The sequence below is a fragment of the Salvelinus alpinus genome, chromosome 6 (assembly GCF_045679555.1).
Source record: "Salvelinus alpinus chromosome 6, SLU_Salpinus.1, whole genome shotgun sequence".
Lineage (NCBI taxonomy): Eukaryota > Metazoa > Chordata > Actinopteri > Salmoniformes > Salmonidae > Salvelinus > Salvelinus alpinus.
In genome coordinates, this window is record NC_092091.1 from 71,853,404 (window position 1) to 71,879,322 (window position 25,919).

General features: G+C 42.1%; 1 protein-coding gene across 5 annotated transcripts; it reads right to left on the reverse strand.

Moving 5' to 3' along the window:
• LOC139579273 (ubiquitin carboxyl-terminal hydrolase 37-like) lies at positions 1 to 7,574 on the reverse strand. 5 transcript variants are annotated; one of them, XR_011675707.1, is made up of 11 exons: positions 7,283 to 7,572; positions 5,485 to 5,837; positions 4,767 to 5,036; positions 4,350 to 4,481; positions 3,597 to 3,729; positions 3,353 to 3,489; positions 3,100 to 3,199; positions 2,893 to 2,972; positions 1,900 to 2,680; positions 954 to 1,089; positions 1 to 884 (listed from the first exon to the last, which is right to left on the reverse strand). XR_011675707.1 is itself a non-coding variant. In XM_071407780.1 (11 exons), exons 3-11 carry the CDS (start codon positions 4,970 to 4,972, stop codon positions 1,077 to 1,079), a joined length of 1,134 nt encoding a protein of 377 aa, XP_071263881.1. In that variant the 5' UTR covers positions 4,973 to 5,036; positions 5,485 to 5,837; positions 7,283 to 7,572; the 3' UTR covers positions 1 to 1,076. The 5 variants fall into 5 exon arrangements, 2 of the variants coding, with proteins under 2 accessions (XP_071263881.1, XP_071263882.1); XM_071407780.1 differs by having other exon boundaries at positions 1 to 1,089; positions 1,900 to 1,981; positions 2,430 to 2,680; XR_011675706.1 differs by having other exon boundaries at positions 1 to 1,089.
• Between the last annotated feature and the right edge of the window lie 18,345 nt (positions 7,575 to 25,919).

A 25,919-nucleotide genomic window follows, 5' to 3' on the forward strand; every position in this document is an offset into this window, starting at 1 on the left:
TAATGTATTGTGTAACTTTGGAGTCACTTTTATTGTAAATAAGAATAGAATACGATAAAGCTACCTGAGTTAAAGAGTTACAACGGTTAACAGAATCATCTTAAATTGGATTATCTGTTTGTCTTTATTAAAATTGCATGGCATGCGCAAGTCATCTCCCGACATGGATCAATGTTGAATATTGCAGGTCCTCCGGTCTTACCATGCTGAATAAGAGGTTATACACCACAGTCTATTTCACAACAGGAGGATTTCAGACCGAACCAAATAGAAGGGATGATGTACCCTCTAAATAATCACACACTCTATCCACCACATTTACATGTGTACTACATTTAGTGTGTATACTTTATACGTTTTCTTACATGAGCTTTATACATTAGGTGAAGAAGTCAAATCACGGGCAGGTATTTATGACATAAGCTACTGAAAGAATGTTGATGCTAGTGTTGAAGAGCAAGTCTCCCTTGAGCCGCATGATTGAAGTTGGGCCGAGTGCTGCACCTGTTGAGGCAGGTCTGAGGTTGTTGGGGTTGGGTCTTGTTCTGCCCATGTTGAGACTGGGCCTGGTTCTTCCCATGTTGAGACTGGGTTGGGGTTGTTGAAGCTGGGTCTTGTTCTGCCCCTGTTGAGACTGGGCCTGGTTCTTCCCATGTTGAGACTGGGCTGGGGTTGTTGAAGCTTGGTCTTGTTCTGCCCATGTTGAGACTGGGCCTGGTTCTTCCCATGTTGAGGCTGGGCTGGGGGTGTTGAAAATGGTCCATATGCTGCTTTTGTTGAGGCTGGGCTGGGGGTTTTGAGGCTGGGCCTGGTACTACCCCTGTTTATGCTGGTGCTGGTGCTCCTGTTAGGCCCTGTGTGCTGGGGCCTTCCGCTCTCTTGCCCTGTAGGGTGAAAGGAACCGTACACATAAATAGCAACACAAGAACATAGATGGCGAGAGTAAGCAGTACCTGAACATATAGAAGAGCATGTAGGCACTCCGGGCTCTGGTCCTCAGCACAGTGGCTTCATTGGACATTGACACCTGGCTGTCGTTACAGCAGAACCAGTTTCCACTGGCATGCAAGATGTCACTAATGTAGTGTCCTGTGGAACAAGGAAGACAGACTAGAGGTCAAGGGTCAGGCTATTGTGGGTAATAGAGTGTTGTAACAGTTAAACAGTTCATTTGGGAGGTATTTTATCTGTTACATGTGTAAAGTTTTGAAATCAGAGATAAACAAATACAAGTGGCATATAATTAGGCATGCCTCTCCATTCTTTTGAATTAAATTGCGTAAACTCTAAACATTTTGCAGTGCTTGTTGGGATGGCACTTCACTCTGAAGCCTGCAGCCTTGCTCGCTTGGCCGAAGTCGCTATTGGAGGCTCTAATTATCCCCTACTTCAGGGTTTCACAAATGGCGGACCCGCGGGACAAATTTGTCCCAAGGGTGATTTTATTTGGCCCCCCATGTCTCTGACCAAATAAAATGTAATTGTTAAAAGACTGTAAAAACAACAGCAAGTCAGCTCCAAGTGATTTTCATTTTGGAAATCTGTTTCAAAGTATTCCCACGCACAATAAAGAGAGATATGTGATTGTGACAAATGTAAGCAATGTTTGAAATGAGTCAAATATTATATCTGTTTGGCCTTCTTACAGTCAATTTGCAGTCTACAAATTATTTGTAATTTTGTTCCATACCCCTGCCCATCTGGCTAAGATAAAAAATGGACCCGAAGCTGAACCTAGTTGATGATCCCTGGCCCTCAATAATATTCACTCCCTCATCTTTGGGATACTTGTGTATACGGCAGAGGCACACATGGAGAGGAGAAGGAAGTGACTTGGAATTCAGCTGATGTCATATGTACAGTGCATCTGCATGTGTGTGTTTTATGGTATTTACTTACCAGAGTTTGCGGAGCCTCCCAAATGAGAGACTACGCCAGTCAGCTGGTAGTAACCATTCACTGACTGCACTGGCTGCTGCTTCTGTAAGAAAACACATGTGATCGTAGGATTCTCATTTCCTCTACAGTCCACCACACTGTCTACAGTCTACTACAGTACTAGTCTACTACAGGAGGTCTACTACATCGTGTACTCCTCATAACTATCTCAGTGTTCTGTCATAACTTATTTTTCACTGGTTTCACTCTCTATCTCTCTCTCTCTCTTCTCACCACTGAGGCTGTCAGCAGCACTTTCCCTGGTTCCTGGTCATTTGAATCTGAGGGGTCAAATATACATATCAAGAGCTGAGAAAACGTGGTCACTTGTCTGAAATGCTCTGGACTAAAACAGCTCCCATACATCACTAAAGATGTCTGAGAAACATTTTAAATTGCAGCTTCCAGCTTCTCTGTCAGCAGGACCGTTTTGGGAGTGGGTGGTTTGTGTGGTGTTGGAGCAAGAAGAGTGTTATGGTGCCATGACCTACCTGAACAGCAGAGGGCGCTGTCTTTGGCCTCAACAGGTGGGCTGGAGACTAGGCTGGCGAGGGTCTGGGGGATGGACCCCTGGATGCTGGGGGCCTGGTTGGTGAGGGCCTGTGGGCTGGCACTGTGCAGGTGTGGCACCATGTCCCCACAGAGGGTGGAGAGCCTCAGCTCCGAAGGAAACAAAAGAGGAGCCTCCAGCTTCTCCAACCCCCCAGGTCCTCCAAACCTCTTCAGATGCAGAACCAGCACACTACCCAGAGACAGAGAGGAAGAGAGATGAACAGACAGACAATGAAACCAGTCAACAAAATAACAGAGGAGTGAAATGTGTTCGGTGGTGCTCATCCCTAAGTCCTACAACCTGCTCAGGAAGGTAACTACTCCTAAAGGCTCAGGACACAATGACCACTCATTTCATGTAACACTGCTAGTCCTATGAGAGGGTATAAAGGGACAACTCACAGAGGCAGTGTGTGGAACTGCTCCACCTTTAAGGCGTGGAGGCCTTTACAGCCCTCACATGTGAATTCAACCTTTTCACCCTGGTTAGAAACAAAAGCATTACAAAATGAATGACACCACTACAATAATAAGAGCGTATTCTGAGGCAGTGGGCAGCTTGCCCTGGGTGTTAGTCTCTACATGCAGGGCTGAGCCCTAAGTGCTGACTTTGAAAGTGAGTGCTAGGCTGCTCAGCAAGGTGCGCTCAGGGCTGAAGTCCAATGAGAGGTGGTTGTAGTCCTCTCTGGTGGACGACTCGCGCCCACAGCTTCAGAAGCAGCACAAAGAGAAGGAAAATGCATCAAGTCTGTTTCTGTGTCAGGTCTCTACAATGTTTCTGTTATGCCATGTGTTTTGTAATATTGTTTGTAGAAAAATCACTCTTCTCAGTAGATACATTACAACCAATGGGATCTCTTACCTGGTACATGTGCGCACCGACACAAGCTGGAACTCCAGCTGAGAAACAGGGCAGGAATAGTTCACCCCGAGTGTCTTCAGTATCATGCCCTCCTCCTTCAGCTGGCACAGCATGTTCACAAGTAACTCGTGTGCGTCCTATGATGAGGAAGAGAGAGAAACACACCAAGATAAAAGCAAATGATGAAGATAATAAACCCTTTCAAAAAGAGTGCTCGTACACAAGAGAGTAGTGCCTCAGTTACCTGTTGCGTGTCCCCCAGATACTTCAAATCGTATCCCGACAAGGAGTACTTGACCTTCCACATGAGGTCTGCTTTTGAGGCCTGGTTTGCACCACTGTCAGGTAGACTCAAACGGTGCACATCAGACAGACACCTGTAGGGGAGACAGAGAGTAAATTAGCAGCTGACTGGATGGTGTCAACCTACTGGCTTACGCCTGAAGAGGCAGATGAGTATATACAAATATGTTTTATCTAGCGGCACCCCATCATTAGAAATTATTCATTCGAGTCAAAGCAATTTCACCTTTGAGGACGGACAATGAAGCCAAACAACAAAAATGTGTTGTTTATTCTCCTAAGATATTTGTTTTGGATACTGCTCTCAATTCCAGAGCATTTTAAAAAACGACCAAATTTCCCACGGTAAGGTGGAATGTTCAGTCAATGAGCATTATGGGTCATGTAGTCATTCTACACTTTCCAAATTGGCCTACAAATGCCTACATCATAATCATTGTGTCATTGTTGTTCCTCTTGGTTATGAAGATTCCGAAAACAAAAAGAAACTGGAAAATAAACCAAAAATACAATACACAGCAAAATATGAAGTGGTTAAGGTTAGGAAAAGGGTTAGGATTAGTGAAAATGCTCTCCTAACCTGCTACGACAATCACTTTCTATAGAAGTGGCGTGAAAAGAGTGTCCCTTCTTTAATTTATGACCACAAATAATGGGTGTGTGGGGTGAGTGTCTGCTTTTGAGCCTTCCTTACCTGATCAGGTTGGAGAAGGGGGAGGAGCTCCAGAGTTGTTCCTGGTGCAGGATTTCCTTTGAGAAGGACGGCAGGACCAGGAGGCACTGCAGGGTGGCGTTAAGGAAGCAAGTGTTGCCAATGTTAGGCAACCTGTGAAGAAGAAGCAGCCATCAGTACACACAAAGAGATGAATCATAAACCTTCATATCTCTATAAAGTGGTGATAATGGCAGCCATCTTGGTCAGGGATAAATTATATTTAACACAAAGAAGAGGATGTCCTTCAGACCAAGATTGACATAATTCATGGGTTTATAAATATCTAATAAAACGAACATGCTCGATAGTAAGCCATATCCCCATAGTATATCAGACACTTATCTTTAAACAATAAAGAACTTATATTCAATACATTTGAAGTGTGTTGTGGTTTACCCAAGAAGTTCCATTTTAACCAGTGCCCCCCGTTCTCCTCTGGCCCCTTGGGTCTCTTCTGGCCCTCTGGTGGCTGAGCTGGCCCTGGGAAGAGTCATGCTTCTGGTGGCTGAGCTGGTCCTGGGAAGAGTCATGCTTCTGGTGGCTGAGCTGGCCCTGGGAAGAGTCATGCTTCTGGTGGCTGAGCTGGCCCTGGGAAGAGTCATGCTTCTGGTGGCTGAGACTGGCCTCTGGGGTCTTGGACTAGAGTGTTCCTGAAGAGACAGAGGTCTGGAGGAAGGAGAGAAACAGGTCTAAAGCCTCCAACACAGAGATAGTATCACTCTACACAGTCTCTCTATTAAATACTATACTGTACTATAAACACAGTCTGAGTAGTTATGTATGTACTGCTGTCCATATAAATGCAGTGTACCAAGTAGACCAGGGCAATAGGTTAGTACTCTCTTTATCCACTAGATGTGGATAGAAGAGCCTAAAACTACAGTTTGAGGAAAATAACTTTCTGGGACTGTGTTTATCAAGTGTCTCAGAGTAGGAGTCTGATCTAGGATCAGTTTTGACTTTTAGATCATAATAAATCAGATTATTATGGACAGAGTACCTGATCCTAGATTAGCACTCATACTCTTGATAAACACTGGCCCTGGTCTTGTAGCACTAAACCCAACTCTCCAAAGAGACTCTAGGATGGCACTGTACTTTATGTTTGAATTACCTGACTGTTGTGCCCTCATGGCTGGTGTCTCCATGACAGTCTAGAGGGTTGGTAGGAGAGGGAGAACTAGGATGGGACACCACTGGACAGGATTTCACTGGGGAGGGGTGTTTGGCAGGTGACCGGGGTACAGAGGGCTGTTTAGCAGGAGAGCAAGGCTGAGAGGAACATTTAACAGGAGAGGGAGGTGGATGGAGGGAGGAGAGTTGATCAGAGGGTGAGGGGTCAGAGGTGGCGAAGCCATTCTGTTCAGAATGGTCAGATGGAATTGGAGAGGGGGATGAAGTGCCACTCTCCTTCTTCTTTCTTGTCTTCTGCTCCACATCAACTGAATTTGCTTTCTGACGTTTTTTCTGTTGACAAGAAAATGTGATAGTGCTAAATACTTTTTTCCTTGATCCCCAGCCAATGGAAGAGGGGGGTCATCAGAATAGGAAGAGGTAGGCCTAAATTAGAGGAACTTAGCTATCTATCCTAAACCTCAAATAACACAGTATAGACAGGTTACATTGAGTGACATTTGCAAAAGCCAAACTTCATGTACATTTCATGTACACTTTTTATGTATTTGTCAATCAGAATGTACTTTAACTTGTACTCATCCCACTAGGTCTATATAAGAAATACTACTCCAGAATATAAGTAGTTGTTACTCGATTAAATGACCTGATTTCATACCTTTTTGCAGCAGCAGAAACAAGCCATGTTGATAACCAATGAAGACTGATACATTTCCTCATTAACCCATTGTTCAAATTGGCTTTAAGACCATTGTGATGTCATCGGTCATGTATGACACCACCATCTAGCAACCCAATCTCTAATATTTTAAACTATATTGTTCAATGAACCAATATGTTTTATTGAAGAGCAAAGTTATGCAGTATACATACAATATTGTAGATAATATGCTCCATTGTTTTCTTCTTTCTTCTTTTACATTCATTTTTTGTGTGTTGTTTCATTGAACGTACGACCACAATAAAGGCATTTTAAGTGCCTTCATCTTCATCTTCCTTGTTTTTTGACAGCTTCCATGTTGTTTGTGGTTTGGTCATCGGTTTATTTAAATGCCCAATGCTTTTTCTCTTATTCACCAGCAGATGGACAACGGGTTGGTTAAAATAATGTGAACAGGTGATAGAGATTTAGCCTAAACCTCAAACAACAATCCAGATTGGTTAGGGACAGTTTTCCATATTCAATCTTGCCCTGAGGGCAGCTCTGCCTCAAGGACATAATGAATGTGATTGGTTCAATTAAAGCTCAATGGTCAGTGGGCAGAGCTTACAGTGCGAGTTAAATACACTTACTAGGTGATAGGTTGGTGGTGAATGGAAGCCATAACACAAGGTTCCTGGCTTGAATTTTGTTTTCTAACCTCACTCCAACCCCTAAACAATTCTTCTTACCTAAACCTTACCCCAACCCTAGCTAGAGTCCCAGATCTGTTTAGTGCTGTCTTGCCAACGCCTACAGTGGTTCTTCCTTAAAAACCTCTCTGGGATAGCGGGACGGTAGCGTCCCACCTGGCCAATAGCCAGGGAAAATGTAGAGTGCCAAATTCAAAAAAATTATATAAAATCAAACTTTCATTAATTCACACATATAAGATACCAAATTAAAGCTACACTCGTTGTGAATCCAGCCAACATGTCAGATTTCAAAAAGGCTTTTCGGCGAAAGCATAAGATGCTATAATATGATGATAGCACAATGTCAACAAAGAGAGTGTAGCATATTTCAACCATGCCGGCGCTACTCAAAACGCAGATATAAAATATAAAACATGCATTACCTTTGACGAAATTATTTTGTTGGCACTCCAATATGTCCCATAAACATCACAAATGGTCCTTTTGTTCGATTAATTCCGTCCATATATATACAAATTGTCCATTTATTTGGCGCAGTTGATCCAGAAAAAAACAGCTTCCAATTTGCGCAAAGTCACTACAAAATATCTCAAAAATTACCTCTAAACTTTGCCAAAACATTTCAAAGTACTTTTGTAATACAACTTAAGTTATTTGTAAACGTTAATAATCAATCAAATTGAAGACGGGTCTATCTGTTTTCAATACAGGAGATCAACAAACAAACGCTTGTGCAACTCTCAAACAGTACACATGACGTTACTCTACTTCCTGATGGCCTTCTTCATTGCACAAATGAATAACCTCAACCTATTTCCTAAGACTGGTGACATCCAGTGGAAGCAGTAGGAACTGAGATCACAGTGATTAGAAATCTGGCATTCCAATGAAATCTCATTGAACAGACAGTGACTTAAATTTTTTTTTTTTTAATGGTTATTCCTCTGGGTTTTGCCTGCTACATAAGTTCTGTTATACTTACAAATATGATTCAAACAGTTTTAGAAACTTCAGAGGGTTTTCTATCCAAATCTACTAATAATATGCATATCTTATATTCTGGGGATGAGTAGAAGGAAGTTGAAATTGGGCACGCTATTTTTCCCAAAGTAAAAACTCTGCCCCCTATCCTAGAGAAGAAATAAAAGTTGCATCATACTGCAGCACAACTTGCAGGCTGCCGCAGAATTCTATGACACGTTATTTAAGTGTCAGACATTGTTGCCATTAACGCTAGTTAGAGCCAGTTTGACCACCAGAGGGCGTTTTTGAGAAGCGTTTGACTGTTTTTAATATTAAACTAATGGTTGGATAACAGATCGGCTCTCGGAACTCATTAACACGCCTTACTGTGTGTGTTTTGATCCTCTCTGTCTCTGTCTCTGTCTCTGTCTCTGTCTCTGTCTCTGTCTCTGTCTCTGTCTCTGTCTCTGTCTCTGTCTCTGTCTCTCTCTCTCTCTCGGTCTCACTCACTCACTCACTTGCTGTCTTGACCTCTGAATGCCTCGGCTATGGAAAGCCAACTGACATTTACTCCTAAGGTGCTTACCGGTTGAACCCTCTATATCCACTCTTTATATTTACAGTAGTGATGGACAGCTGGAGGCATTTTGTTTTTCACAAGCTAGCAGGCTGTGAATTTTGCCAACAAGCTGACCTAACTAAGAAATACATTGCATTGGTTGCCATGGTGAATAATCCAATAATAATTGGTTGGACACATGAAAGGAAACATCAAGGAGTTTACCGGAATCTCTAAATTAAAATACTTGCAGATCAATGCAGATCAACAAATTACAGTAGTAGATCTAATTACATTTAGAGGATTCTACATTAATATCTAATGGGCTTTTATACAATTATGATGCAGGGCTAATATTAAATGAATATATTTGTAGGGGTTGGGCAAATCTGGTTTGAGAGTACTTAATCATTGAATACATTGCAAGTTTGCCCATTTTTGCCTTTAGGCTGCACTTTACAATAGGACTCATCTCTGACTGACTGCAACATCTACAGTGGTAAAATATAAATATATTTTTGAATTACTTGTATATGTTTATTAAGTAGTCTTGCATGTCTCAGAGCAGCACAAAACGGTGCTGAAATAGTTGACCATACGCGGGTCGGCTTTTGCTTCAAGTCCCATTGTAACAATTGGATGGCTTTGGAAGTTTCAGTAAGCAACAGTTTGTTGCCTTCAGTAGCCTACTTTATTCTTAAAATAACTCCAGCAGAGAGAAGAGAAAGGAGCCTTAAATAATTCAACATTAAAGCGATTTAATTCACAAATCCATTGACTGTATCATATATTTGCCATCAACCAAAAACACACCGTGGTAGGACATGTTATTGATTTGTTGTTGTTGTTGACTACTTCAAAATGCATATGTTTATTAGTCTACTGTGCAGTCTGACAATGAACATAGCCTACAGTACATAGTAAACATGGCAAAGATGCCTAATTCCTTTCATAAGGGAGAGCAGGCCATGTCCAGACTTTCTCGGTGACCTCAAGTCCTCATTAACTCTGTCTTTATTGCTTTTTGGGGTTGCATCAGTCATGGACAGAAACGTCTGAGACACAGTATTAATGATGAACACCTGGAGGTTCACTGGTTAGCCACATTTGCCTCAGTATCCATCCCAGTTGGGGTGGCAGGTAGCCTAGTGGTTAGAGCGTTGGGCCAGTGTCATGACTGTCCTGCTCGGCTCAGGTTACCAATGACCACAATCCTGCAGAGAGATTTCATCCCCACCAGAGGAGAAGGGATCTCAAGGGATAGGAAGATATGAGGTTTTTATGACCCCTCACGCCCATGGTAAATCTTAGGCGACAGACAAAATTCCTTTGTCCTCTCACTATGGAGAACCAGCCTCAGAACATTAAACATGAAATTAAGGGACTTTGGAACAATGGTTTCTGTCAGCCACAATGGTGGTCATGACGATAGATGGAATATGAAAATGTATGTCATTTTTGTTTTGTTATTAAAGGTTAATAGATTACGTTATTACGCAAACATTGTAACGTTAAGAGTTTTCCTAGTATATGTTTGATGTTTATACATTGTACGTTGTGTGGAAAATGTCCAAATCAAAGAGAATGTTTTGGTAAAGATGAAATGTGAAGTTAGTTGTCTAAAATTGGATTTGAGTAAAATCTAGACCTTGCCTCTTAACTTGGTACGCCCAGAGAATTGCCCTGAAGGCGGTTACGCCCGATTCTGACCCGAGGGTATAAAACATGTGAGTGAAGAAATAACATATCAGACTAAGTGACACAAGCTGCAGCCAAGGTCTAAAAAGTCAACGAACCCAAAACGCCCAAATTTTGGGTAACACGCGCCATAGTGTGTTGGCCCGTTATACTAAGTTCTAAACAATAGCCTAGAATGTGTTTTTGTGTATGTGTATCTTTTACCATCATTTTAGCTTTCTAGTAAATAAATACTCAACTAAGATTGGTGTGGTACGAACTCATTGGTGGGACCCGGGTCCGTGCAGATATCCGGATTATGCGACGTTCAGAATGAGATGCATGGGCCTTATCAAAGAAGTCAAAGAGGTGGGCATGGGCCCTGTCAAAGAGGTCAGAGAGGTGGGCATGGGTCCTGTCAAAGAAGTCAAAAAGGTGGGCATGGGCCCCATCAAAGAGGTCAGAGAGGTGGGCATGGGCCCTGTCAAAGAGGTCAAAGAGGTGGGCATGGGCCTTGTCATAGAAGTCAAAGAGGTGGGCATGGGTCCTGTCAAAGAAGTCAAAGAGGTGGGCATGGGCCCTGTCAAAGAGGTCAGAGAGGTGGGCATGAGCCCTGTCAAAGAAGTCAAAGAGGTGGGCATGAGCCCTGTCAAAGAAGTCAAAGAGGTGGGCATGAGCCCTGTCAAAGAAGTCAAAGAGGTGGGCATGAGCCCTGTCAAAGAAGTCAAAGAGGTGGGCATGAGCCCTGTCAAAGAAGTCAAAGAGGTGGGCATGAGCCCTGTCAAAGAAGTCAAAGAGGTGGGCATGAGCCCTGTCAAAGAAGTCAAAGAGGTGGGCATGAGCCATGTCATAGAAGTCAAAGAGGTGGGCATGAGCCCTGTCATAGAAGTCAAAAGAGGTGGGCATGAGCCCTGTCATAGAGGTCAGAGAGATGGGCATGAGACCTGTCATAGAGGTCAGAGAGGTGGGCATGGGTCCTGTCATAGAGGTCAGAGAGGTGGGCATGAGCCCTGTCATAGAGGTCAGAGAGGTGGGCATGAGACCTGTCATAGAGGTCAGAGAGGTGGGCATGGGTCCTGTCATAGAGGTCAGAGAGGTGGGCATGGGCCTTGTCAAAGAGGTCAGAGAGGTGGGCATGAGACCTGTCATAGAGGTCAGAGAGGTGGGCATGGGCCTTGTCAAAGAGGTCAGAGAGGTGGGCATGAGACCTGTCATAGAGGTCAGAGAGGTGGGCATGAGACCTGTCATAGAGGTCAGAGAGGTGGGCATGAGCCCTGTCAAACAAGTCAAAGAGGTGGGCATGAGCCCTGTCATAGAGGTCAGAGAGGTGGGCATGAGACCTGTCATAGAGGTCAGAGAGGTGGGCATGAGACCTGTCATAGAGGTCTGAGAGGTGGGCATGAGACCTGTCATAGAAGTGGACATCAGGGAGAGGGAGACAAATGGTAGGGAACTGTTGTGTCTAATGAAGTCCAGGCCATTGTCGTTGACCAGGTGGTAAAGAGATGGCAGAGGCTGCCAGATTAGTTCCCCCCCAATCTGAAAAGATCAACTGTTATTTCGATCATGAGAACATTTCGCCAAGAAAACTGGTAAGTCTGCAGGATATGCACTATGCTGAATGACATATTGTAACGCATGTAAATTCACAAACATGTTCCATTATTCTAACAGCATGATCTCTTGACAATAAACTCTGTTCTACCCTCAGAACTGACAGAAGACCCCAGTGGTGTCTGTGTGCTGACCGACCAGCAGGAGTGGACAATGGTGGAAATGGTGATGGCCAGGAATGACATACGGCTGTCTGAAATAGAGCAGGCCATTGAGGAGAACGATGACACCTTTGCCAATGTGGCATCCATCAGCCTACCAACATTCGCCCACCTTTTGAAGAGGCCCCAGGTATCTATGAAACACATTTACCTGGTGCCTTTTGAGAGAAACAACGATAGACGTTAGATTGGTCTCCCCACAGCACAAGAGCAAAAGGGGTGTGCGGATGATGGGAATTAGGGAACTCCCAGTCTGACTCACCATAGTACTGGTACCCACTAGAGACAGGGGTTTCCTAATAGGGCAGGTAGCTATAAAATGTCCTGCCCCTCCACAGTACAGACAACAGTTATTATTCATCCTCTGTGAGCGCTCCCAAACGGATAGCCTAGTTCTTCCCAACTGCATAGGCTCAGGAGTATCCAACTCACCCGTCGTAGATTCACGAGAGAGCTCGGGTGACTTCGACTTCTCTCGGAAGAGTAGCCTTCGGAAACTTACGGATTCCGTAGGAGGTGAACGCGCCATATCGGGGGCACGAGTGTGCCCGAGACCAGACCTCCTCTCACTCTTGCGTTCCCTTAGGCGTCCATCCAGACACAGGAGGCAGATGGTTGGAGTCTTACAACGTTTATTAAAACCTCTTTGGGGTAGGTGGGATGCTAGCGTCCCATCTGGCCAGCATCCGGTGAAATTGCAGAGCGCGAATTTCAAAATACAAAATTCGTAATATTAAACATTCATGAAAATACAAATGTTATGCATCAGTTAAGAGCTTAACTTCTTGTTAATCCAGCCGCTTTGTCAGATTCCAAAAAGGCTTTACGGCGAAAGCATACCATGCCATTATCTGAGGACAGCGCCCTGCATACAAAAGCATTACAAACATTTTCCAAACAAGCAGAGGCGTCACGAAAGTCAGAAATAGCGATAAAATAAATCACTTACTTTCGAAGATCTTCCTCTATTTGCAATCCAAAGGGTCCCAGCTACATCACAAATGGTCGTTTTGTTTGATAAAGTCCTTCTTTATATCCCAAAAAAGTCAGTTTAGTTGGCACGCTTGATTCAGTAATCCACCGGTTTCCCTCGTTGAAAATGCATACAAATGAATTCCAAAAGTTACCAATAAACCAATAAGTCAAACAACATTTCTAATCAATCCTCAGGTATCCTAATATGTAAATAAACAATCAAATTTATGACGGAGAGTAGTATGTTCATTACTGGAGATGAACCCTCACCGACGAACGCCACAAAACTACAGCCAAAATGGGAGCCACCTAGAAAAACTTCAAATTCTAGCTCATTTTTCAAAAAGCAAGCCTGAAACTCTTTCTAAAGACTGTTGATATCTACTGGAATCCCTAGGAACTGCAATCTGGGAGGTATTCATTTGATATTCCCATAGACAGGCATTATAATGAGTGGTGAGCTCAAAAAAAAGAATTCTCCTCGGGTTTTCCCCTGCCATATCAGTTCTGTTATACTCACAGACATTATTTTAACAGTTTTAGACATTTTTGAGTGTTTTCTATCTATTATATGCATATCCTAGCTTCTGGGCCTGAGTAACAGGCAGTTTACTTTGGGCAGCTCAGTCATCCAAACTTCCGAATCATGCCCCCGAGCCCTAAGAAGTTAATCCAAAAGGGGTAGGCAAGAGAATTGTCATGGACATGCAAAAAGGTCAAAACCAGATCAGAGTCTAGGAGGTACAGAGTGGCAGACAGGCTAATGGTCAAGGCAGGCAGAATGGTCAAGCAGGGGGGTACAAAGTCCAGAAACAGGAAAGGGTCAAAACCAGGAGGACTAGAAAAAAGAGAATTCAAAAAGTAGAAGAACGGGAAAAACGCTGGTTGACTTGGAAACGTACAAGAAGAACTGGCACAGAGAGACAGGAAACACAGGGATAAATACACAGGGGAAAAAAGCGACACCTGGAGGGACTGGAGACGATAACAGGAACATGTGAAACAGATCAGGGTGTGACATCATGACGTCTGTACAGTAGACACAACATGAGGTCAGGATATTAGACACAACATGATGTCAGTACAGTAGACACAACATGAGGGCAGTGTAGTAGACAACATGAGGTCAGTACATTAGACACAACATGAGGTCAGTACAGTAGACACAACATGAGGTCAGTATAGTAGACAACATGAGGTCAGTATAGTAGACAACATGAGGTCAGTATAGTAGACGCAACATGAGGTCAGTATAGTAGACACAACATGAGGTCAGTACAGTAGACACAACATGAGGTCAGTATAGTAGACACAACATGAGGTCAGTGTAGTAGACAACATGAGGTCAGCAGCATACCACCCTGCATACCACTGCTGGCTTGCTTCTGAAGCTAAGCAGGGTTGGTCCTGGTCAGTCCCTGGATGGGAGACCAGGTGCTGCTGGAAGTGGTGTTGGAGGGCCAGTAGGAGGCACTCTTTCCTCTGGTCTAAACAAAGATCCCAATGCCCCAGGGCAGTGATTTGGGACACTGCTCTGTGTAGGGTGCCGTCTTTCGGATGGGACGTTAAACGGGTGTCCTGACTCTCTGAGGTCATTAAAGATCCCATGGCACTTATCGTAAGAGTAGGGGTGTTAACCCCGGTGTCCTGGCTAAATTCCCAACCTGGCCCTCAACCATCACGGTCACCTAATAATCCCCAGTTTACAATTGGCTCATTCATCCACCTCCTCTCCCCTGTAACTATTCCCCAGGTCGTTGCTGCAAATGAGAACGTGTTCTCAGTCAACTTACCTGGTAAAATAACGGTATAAAAATAAAACATTAGACACAACATGAGGTCAGTATAGTAGACACAACATGAGGTCAGTACAGTAGACAACATGAGGTCAGTATAGTAGACACAACATGAGGTCAGTACAGTAAACACAACATGAGGTCAGTATAGTAGACACAACATGAGGTCAGTACATTAGACACAACATGAGGTCAGTACATTAGACACAACATGAGGTCAGTATAGTAGACACAACATGAGGTCAGTACATTAGACACAACATGAGGTCAGTACATTAGACACAACATGAGGTCAGTACATTAGACACAACATGAGGTCAGTACAGTAGACACAACATGAGGTCAGTACAGTAGACACAACATGAGGTCAGTACAGTAGACACAACATGAGGTCAGTATAGTAGACAACATGAGGTCAGTACATTAGACACAACATGAGGTCAGTATAGTAGACAACATGAGGTCAGTACATTAGACACAACATGAGGTCAGTATAGTAGACAACATGAGGTCAGTACAGTAGACACAACATGAGGTCAGTATAGTAGACACAACATGAGGTCAGTACAGTAGACAACATGAGGTCAGTATAGTAGACACAACATGAGGTCAGTACAGTAAACACAACATGAGGTCAGTACATTAGACACAACATGAGGTCAGTACATTAGACACAACATGAGGTCAGTACATTAGACACAACATGAGGTCAGTACATTAGACACAACATGAGGTCAGTACAGTAGACACAACATGAGGTCAGTACAGTAGACACAACATGAGGTCAGTACATTAGACACAACATGAGGTCAGTACATTAGACACAACATGAGGTCAGTATAGTAGACAACATGAGGTCAGTACATTAGACACAACATGAGGTCAGGACATTAGACACAACATGAGGTCAGTATAGTAGACAACATGAGGTCAGTATAGTAGACAACATGAGGTCAGTATATTAGACACAACATGAGGTCAGTATAGTAGACAACATGAGGTCAGTACATTAGACACAACATGAGGTCAGTATAGTAGACAACATGAGGTCAGTACATTAGACACAACATGAGGTCAGTATAGTAGACAACATGAGGTCAGTACATTAGACACAACATGAGGTCAGTATAGTAGACAACATGAGGTCAGTACATTAGACACAACATGAGGTCAGTATAGTAGACAACATGAGGTCAGTACATTAGACACAACATGAGGTCAGTATAGTAGACAACATGAGGTCAGTACATTAAACACAACATGAGGTCAGTATAGTAGACAACATGAGGTCAGTACGTTAGACACAACATGAGGTCAGTATAGTAGACACAACTTGAGGTCAGTATAGTAGACACAACATGAGGTCAGTACATTAGACACAACATGAGGTCAGTACATTAGACACAACATGAGGTCAGTACATTAGACACAACATGAGGTCAGTATAGTAGACACAACATGAGGTCAGTACAGTAGACACAACATGAGGTCAGTACATTAGACACAACATGAGGTCAGTACATTAGACACAACATGAGGTCAGTATAGTAGACAACATGAGGTCAGTACATTAGACACAACATGAGGTCAGGACATTAGACACAACATGAGGTCAGTATAGTAGACAACATGAGGTCAGTACATTAAACACAACATGAGGTCAGTATAGTAGACACAACATGAGGTCAGTATAGTAGACAACATGAGGTCAGTATATTAGACACAACATGAGGTCAGTATAGTAGACAACATGAGGTCAGTACATTAGACACAACATGAGGTCAGTATAGTAGACAACATGAGGTCAGTACATTAGACACAACATGAGGTCAGTATAGTAGACAACATGAGGTCAGTACATTAAACACAACATGAGGTCAGTATAGTAGACAACATGAGGTCAGTACGTTAGACACAACATGAGGTCAGTATAGTAGACACAACATGAGGTCAGTACATTAGACACAACATGATGTCAGTACATTAGACACAACATGAGGTCAGGACATTAGACACAACATGAGGTCAGTACAGTAGATACAACATGAGGTCAGTATAGTAGACAAAACATGATGTCAGTACATTAGACACAACATGAGGTCAGTATAGTAGACACAACATGATGTCAGTACATTAGACACAACATGAGGTCAGTATAGTTGACACAACATGAGGTCAGTACAGTAGACACAACATGATGTCAGTACATTAGACACAACATGAGGTCAGGACATTAGACACAACATGAGGTCAGTACAGTAGATACAACATGAGGTCAGTATAGTAGACACAACATGATGTCAGTACATTAGACACAACATGAGGTCAGTATAGTAGACACAACATGGTGTCAGTATATTAGACACAACATGAGGTCAGTATAGTAGACACAACATGAGGTCAGTACAGTAGACAACATGAGGTCAGTATAGTAGACACAACATGAGGTCAGTACAGTAAACACAACATGAGGTCAGTACATTAGACACAACATGAGGTCAGTACATTAGACACAACATGAGGTCAGGACAGTAGACACAACATGAGGTCAGTATAGTAGACACAAAATGAGGTCAGTATAGTAGACAACATGAGGTCAGTATATTAGACACAACATGAGGTCAGTATATTAGACACAACATGAGGTCAGTACATTAGACACAACATGAGGTCAGTATAGTAGACACAACTTGAGGTCAGTATAGTAGACACAACATGAGGTCAGTACATTAGACACAACATGAGGTCAGTACATTAGACACAACATGAGGTCAGTACATTAGACACAACATGAGGTCAGTATAGTAGACACAACATGAGGTCAGTACAGTAGACACAACATGAGGTCAGTACATTAGACACAACATGAGGTCAGTACATTAGACACAACATGAGGTCAGTATAGTAGACAACATGAGGTCAGTACATTAGACACAACATGAGGTCAGGACATTAGACACAACATGAGGTCAGTATAGTAGACAACATGAGGTCAGTACATTAGACACAACATGAGGTCAGTATAGTAGACAACATGAGGTCAGTACATTAAACACAACATGAGGTCAGTATAGTAGACAACATGAGGTCAGTACATTAGACACAACATGAGGTCAGTATAGTAGACAACATGAGGTCAGTACAGTAGACACAACATGAGGTCAGTATAGTAGACACAACATGAGGTCAGTACAGTAGACAACATGAGGTCAGTATAGTAGACACAACATGAGGTCAGTACAGTAAACACAACATGAGGTCAGTACATTAGACACAACTTGAGGTCAGTACATTAGACACAACATGAGGTCAGGACAGTAGACACAACATGAGGTCAGTATAGTAGACACAAAATGAGGTCAGTATAGTAGACAACATGAGGTCAGTATATTAGACACAACATGAGGTCAGTACATTAGACACAACATGAGGTCAGTATAGTAGACACAACTTGAGGTCAGTATAGTAGACACAACATGAGGTCAGTACATTAGACACAACATGAGGTCAGTACATTAGACACAACATGAAGTCAGTACATTAGACACAACATGAGGTCAGTATAGTAGACACAACATGAGGTCAGTACAGTAGACACAACATGAGGTCAGTACATTAGACACAACATGAGGTCAGTACATTAGACACAACATGAGGTCAGTATAGTAGACAACATGAGGTCAGTACATTAGACACAACATGAGGTCAGGACATTAGACACAACATGAGGTCAGTATAGTAGACAACATGAGGTCAGTACATTAGACACAACATGAGGTCAGTATAGTAGACAACATGAGGTCAGTACATTAAACACAACATGAGGTCAGTATAGTAGACACAACATGAGGTCAGTATAGTAGACAACATGGGGTCAGTATATTAGACACAACATGAGGTCAGTATAGTAGACAACATGAGGTCAGTACATTAGACACAACATGAGGTCAGTATAGTAGACAACATGAGGTCAGTACATTAGACACAACATGAGGTCAGTATAGTAGACAACATGAGGTCAGTACGTTAGACACAACATGAGGTCAGTATAGTAGACACAACATGAGGTCAGTACATTAGACACAACATGATGTCAGTACATTAGACACAACATGAGGTCAGGACATTAGACACAACATGAGGTCAGTACAGTAGATACAACATGAGGTCAGTATAGTAGACAAAACATGATGTCAGTACATTAGACACAACATGAGGTCAGTATAGTAGACACAACATGATGTCAGTACATTAGACACAACATGAGGTCAGTATAGTTGACACAACATGAGGTCAGTACAGTAGACACAACATGATGTCAGTACATTAGACTCAACATGAGGTCAGGACATTAGACACAACATGAGGTCAGTACAGTAGATACAACATGAGGTCAGTATAGTAGACACAACATGATGTCAGTACATTAGACACAACATGAGGTCAGTATAGTAGACACAACATGATGTCAGTACATTAGACACAACATGAGGTCAGTATAGTAGACACAACATGATGTCAGTACATTAGACACAACATGAGGTCAGTATAGTTGACACAACATGAGGTCAGTACAGTAGACACAACATGATGTCAGTACATTAGACACAACATGAGGTCAGGACATTAGACACAACATGAGGTCAGTACAGTAGATACAACATGAGGTCAGTATAGTAGACACAACATGATGTCAGTACATTAGACACAACATGAGGTCAGTATAGTAGACACAACATGGTGTCAGTATATTAGACACAACATGAGGTCAGTATAGTAGACACAACATGAGGTCAGTACAGTAGACAACATGAGGTCAGTATAGTAGACACAACATGAGGTCAGTACAGTAAACACAACATGAGGTCAGTACATTAGACACAACATGAGGTCAGTACATTAGACACAACATGAGGTCAGGACAGTAGACACAACATGAGGTCAGTATAGTAGACACAAAATGAGGTCAGTATAGTAGACAACATGAGGTCAGTATATTAGACACAACATGAGGTCAGTATATTAGACACAACATGAGGTCAGTACATTAGACACAACATGAGGTCAGTATAGTAGACACAACTTGAGGTCAGTATAGTAGACACAACATGAGGTCAGTACATTAGACACAACATGAGGTCAGTACATTAGACACAACATGAGGTCAGTACATTAGACACAACATGAGGTCAGTATAGTAGACACAACATGAGGTCAGTACAGTAGACACAACATGAGGTCAGTACATTAGACACAACATGAGGTCAGTACATTAGACACAACATGAGGTCAGTATAGTAGACAACATGAGGTCAGTACATTAGACACAACATGAGGTCAGGACATTAGACACAACATGAGGTCAGTATAGTAGACAACATGAGGTCAGTACATTAGACACAACATGAGGTCAGTATAGTAGACAACATGAGGTCAGTACATTAAACACAACATGAGGTCAGTATAGTAGACAACATGAGGTCAGTACATTAGACACAACATGAGGTCAGTATAGTAGACAACATGAGGTCAGTACAGTAGACACAACATGAGGTCAGTATAGTAGACACAACATGAGGTCAGTACAGTAGACAACATGAGGTCAGTATAGTAGACACAACATGAGGTCAGTACAGTAAACACAACATGAGGTCAGTACATTAGACACAACTTGAGGTCAGTACATTAGACACAACATGAGGTCAGGACAGTAGACACAACATGAGGTCAGTATAGTAGACACAAAATGAGGTCAGTATAGTAGACAACATGAGGTCAGTATATTAGACACAACATGAGGTCAGTACATTAGACACAACATGAGGTCAGTATAGTAGACACAACTTGAGGTCAGTATAGTAGACACAACATGAGGTCAGTACATTAGACACAACATGAGGTCAGTACATTAGACACAACATGAAGTCAGTACATTAGACACAACATGAGGTCAGTATAGTAGACACAACATGAGGTCAGTACAGTAGACACAACATGAGGTCAGTACATTAGACACAACATGAGGTCAGTACATTAGACACAACATGAGGTCAGTATAGTAGACAACATGAGGTCAGTACATTAGACACAACATGAGGTCAGGACATTAGACACAACATGAGGTCAGTATAGTAGACAACATGAGGTCAGTACATTAGACACAACATGAGGTCAGTATAGTAGACAACATGAGGTCAGTACATTAAACACAACATGAGGTCAGTATAGTAGACACAACATGAGGTCAGTATAGTAGACAACATGGGGTCAGTATATTAGACACAACATGAGGTCAGTATAGTAGACAACATGAGGTCAGTACATTAGACACAACATGAGGTCAGTATAGTAGACAACATGAGGTCAGTACATTAGACACAACATGAGGTCAGTATAGTAGACAACATGAGGTCAGTACATTAAACACAACATGAGGTCAGTATAGTAGACAACATGAGGTCAGTACGTTAGACACAACATGAGGTCAGTATAGTAGACACAACATGAGGTCAGTACATTAGACACAACATGATGTCAGTACATTAGACACAACATGAGGTCAGGACATTAGACACAACATGAGGTCAGTACAGTAGATACAACATGAGGTCAGTATAGTAGACAAAACATGATGTCAGTACATTAGACACAACATGAGGTCAGTATAGTAGACACAACATGATGTCAGTACATTAGACACAACATGAGGTCAGTACAGTAGATACAACATGAGGTCAGTATAGTAGACACAACATGATGTCAGTACATTAGACACAACATGAGGTCAGTATAGTAGACACAACATGATGTCAGTACATTAGACACAACATGAGGTCAGTATAGTAGACACAACATGATGTCAGTACATTAGACACAACATGAGGTCAGTATATTAGACACAACATGAGGTCAGTATAGTAGACAACATGAGGTCAGTATAGTAGACAACATGAGGTCAGTATAGTAGACACAACATGAGGTCAGTGTAGTAGACAACATGAGGTCAGTACAGTAGACACAACATGAGGTCAGTATAGTAGACACAACATGAGGTCAGTGTAGTAGACAACATGAGGTCAGTACATTAGACACAACATGAGGTCAGTACAGTACACACAACATGAGGTCAGTATAGTAGACACAACATGAGGTCAGTACAGTAGACAACATGAGGTCAGTATAGTAGACAACATGAGGTCAGTATAGTAGACAACATGAGGTCAGCATAGTAGACAACATGAGGTCAGTATAGTAGACACATCATGAGGTCAGTACAGTAGACACCATGAGGTCAGTACAGTAGACAACATGAGGTCAGTATAGTAGACAACATGAGGTCAGTATAGTAGACAACATGAGGTCAATATAGTAGACACATCATGAGGTCAGTACAGTAGACACCATGAGGTCAGTATAGTAGACAACATGAGGTCAGTATAGTAGACAACATGAGGTCAGTATAGTAGACAGCATGAGGTCAGTATAGTAGACAACATGAGGTCAGTATAGTAGACAACATGAGGTCAGTATAGTAGACAACATGAGGGCAGTATAGTAGACAACATGAGGTCAGTATAGTAGACACAACATGAGGGCAGTATAGTAGACAACATGAGGTCAGTATAGTAGACAACATGAGGTCAGTATAGTAGACAACATGAGGTCAGTATAGTAGACACATCATGAGGTCAGTACAGTAGACAACATGAGGGCAGTATAGTAGACAACATGAGGTCAGTATAGTAGACAACATGAGGTCAGTATAGTAGAAAACATGACACCAGTATAGTAGACACATCATGAGGTCAGTACAGTAGACACCATGAGGTCAGTATAGTAGACAACATGAGGTCAGTATAGTAGACAACATGAGGTCAGTATAGTAAACAACATGAGGTCAGTATAGTAGACAACATGAGGTCAGTATAGCAGACAACATGAGACGAGTATAGTAGACACATTATGAGGTCAGTACAGTAGACACCATGAGGTCAGTATAGTAGACAACATGAGGTCAGTATAGTAGACAACATGAGGTCAGTATAGTAGACAACATGAGGTCAGTATAGTAGACAACATGAGACCAGTATAGTAGACACATCATGAGGTCAGTACAGTAGACACCATGAGGTCAGTATAGTAGACAACATGAGGTCAGTATAGTAGACAACATGAGGTCAGTATAGTAGACAACATGAGGTCAGTATAGTAGACACAACATGAGGTCAGTATAGTAGACAACATGAGGTCAGTATAGTGGACAACATGAGACCAGTATAGTAGACACATCATGAGGTCAGTACAGTAGACACCATGAGGTCAGTATAGTAGACAACATGAGGTCAGTATAGTAGACAACATGAGGTCAGTATAGTAGACAACATGAGGTCAGTATAGTAGACAACATGAGGGCAGTATAGTAGACAACATGAGGTCAGTATAGTAGACACACCATAAGGTAAGTATATTAGACAACATGAGGGCAGTATAGTAGACAACATGAGGTCAGTATAGTAGACAACATGAGGTCAGTATAGTAGACAACATGAGGGCAGTATAGTAGACAACATGAGGTCAGTATAGTAGACAACATGAGGTAAGTATATTAGACAACATGAGGGCAGTATAGTAGACAACATGAGGTCAGTATAGTAGACAACATGAGGTAAGTATATTAGACAACATGAGGTAAGTATATTAGACAACATGAGGTCAGTATAGTAGACAACATGAGGTCAGTATAGTAGACAACATGAGGTCAGTATAGTAGACACAACATGAGGTCAGTATAGTAGACAACATGAGGTCAGTATAGTAGACAACATGAGGTAAGTATATTAGACAACATGAGGTCAGTATAGTAGACAACATGAGGTCAGTATAGTAGACACAACATGAGGTCAGTATAGTAGACAACATGAGGTCAGTATAGTAGACAACATGAGGTCAGTATATTAGACAACATGAGGTCAGTATAGTCGACAACATGAGGTCAGTACAGTAGACAACATGAGGTCAGTACAGTAGACAGCATGAGGTCAGTACAGTAGACAACATGAGGTCAGTACAGTAGACAACATGAGGTCAGTACAGTAGACAGCATGAGGTCAGTATAGTAGACAACATGAGGGCAGTATAGTAGACACAACATGAGGTCAGTGTAGTAGACAACATGAGGTCAGTATAGTAGACAACATGAGGTCAGTATAGTAGACAACATGAGGTCAGTATAGTAGACAACATGAGGTCAGTATAGTAAACAACATGAGGTCAGTGTAGTAGACAACATGAGGTCAGTATAGTAGACAACATGAGGTCAGTATAGTAGACACCATGAGGTCAGTGTAGTAGACAACATGAGGTCAGTATAGTAAACAACATGAGGTCAGTATAGTAGACAACATGAGGTCAGTATAGTAGACAACATGAGATCAGTATAGTAGACAACATGAGGTCAGTGTAGTTTACAACATGAGATCAGTATAGTAGACAACATGAGGGCAGTATAGTAGACAACATGAGGTCAGTATAGTAAACAACATGAGGGCAGTATAGTAGACAACATGAGGTCAGTATAGTAGACAACATGAGGGCAGTATAGTAGACAACATGAGGTCAGTATAGTAGACAACATGAGGTCAGTATAGTAGACAACATGAGGTCAGTATAGTAGACAACATGAGGTCAGTGTAGTATACAACATGAGGTCAGTATAGTAGACAACATGAGGTCAGTATAGTAGACAACATGAGGTCAGTATAGTAAACAACATGAGGTCAGTGTAGTAGACAACATGAGGTCAGTATAGTAGACAACATGAGGTCAGTATAGTAGACACAACATGAGGTCAGTATAGTAGACAACATGAGGTCAATATAGTAGACAACATGAGGTCAGTATAGTAGACAACATGAGGTCAGTATAGTAGACAACATGAGGTCAGTGTAGTAGACACAACATGAGGTCAGTATAGTAGAAACAACATGAGGTCAGTATAGAAGACACAACATGAGGTCAGTATAGTAGACAACATGAGGGCAGTATAGTAGACAACATGAGGTCAGTATAGTAGACAACATGAGGTCAGTATAGTAGACAACATGAGGTCAGTATAGTAGACAACATGAGGTCAGTATATTAGACAGCATGAGGGCAGTATAGTAGACAACATGAGGTCAGTATAGTAGACAACATGAGGTCAGTACAGTAGACACCATGAGGTCAGTATAGTAGACACCATGAGGTCAGTACATTAGACACAACATGAGGTCAGTATAGTAGACACAACATGATGTCAGTACATTAGACACAACATGAGGTCAGTATAGTAGACACAACATGATGTCAGTACATTAGACACAACATGAGGTCAGTATAGTAGACAACATGAGGTCAGTATAGTAGACAACATGAGGTCAGTATAGTAGACACAACATGAGGTCAGTGTAGTAGACAACATGAGGTCAGTATAGTAGACAACATGAGGTCAGTACAGTAGACACAACATGAGGTCAGTATAGTAGACACAACATGAGGTCAGTGTAGTAGACAACATGAGGTCAGTACATTAGACACAACATGAGGTCAGTACAGTACACACAACATGAGGTCAGTATAGTACACACAACATGAGGTCAGTACAGTAGACAACATGAGGTCAGTATAGTAGACAACATGAGGTCAGTATAGTAGACAACATGAGGTCAGTATAGTAGACAACATGAGGTCAGTATAGTAGACAACATGAGGTCAGTATAGTAGACACATCATGAGGTCAGTACAGTAGACACCATGAGGTCAGTACAGTAGACAACATGAGGTCAGTATAGTAGACAACATGAGGTCAGTATAGTAGACAACATGAGGTCAATATAGTAGACACATCATGAGGTCAGTACAGTAGACACCATGAGGTCAGTATAGTAGACAACATGAGGTCAGTATAGTAGACAACATGAGGTCAGTATAGTAGACAGCATGAGGTCAGTATAGTAGACAACATGAGGTCAGTATAGTAGACAACATGAGGTCAGTATAGTAGACAACATGAGGGCAGTATAGTAGACAACATGAGGTCAGTATAGTAGACACAACATGAGGGCAGTATAGTAGACAACATGAGGTCAGTATAGTAGACAACATGAGGTCAGTATAGTAGACAACATGAGGTCAGTATAGTAGACACATCATGAGGTCAGTACAGTAGACAACATGAGGGCAGTATAGTAGACAACATGAGGTCAGTATAGTAGACAACATGAGGTCAGTATAGTAGAAAACATGAGACCAGTATAGTAGACACATCATGAGGTCA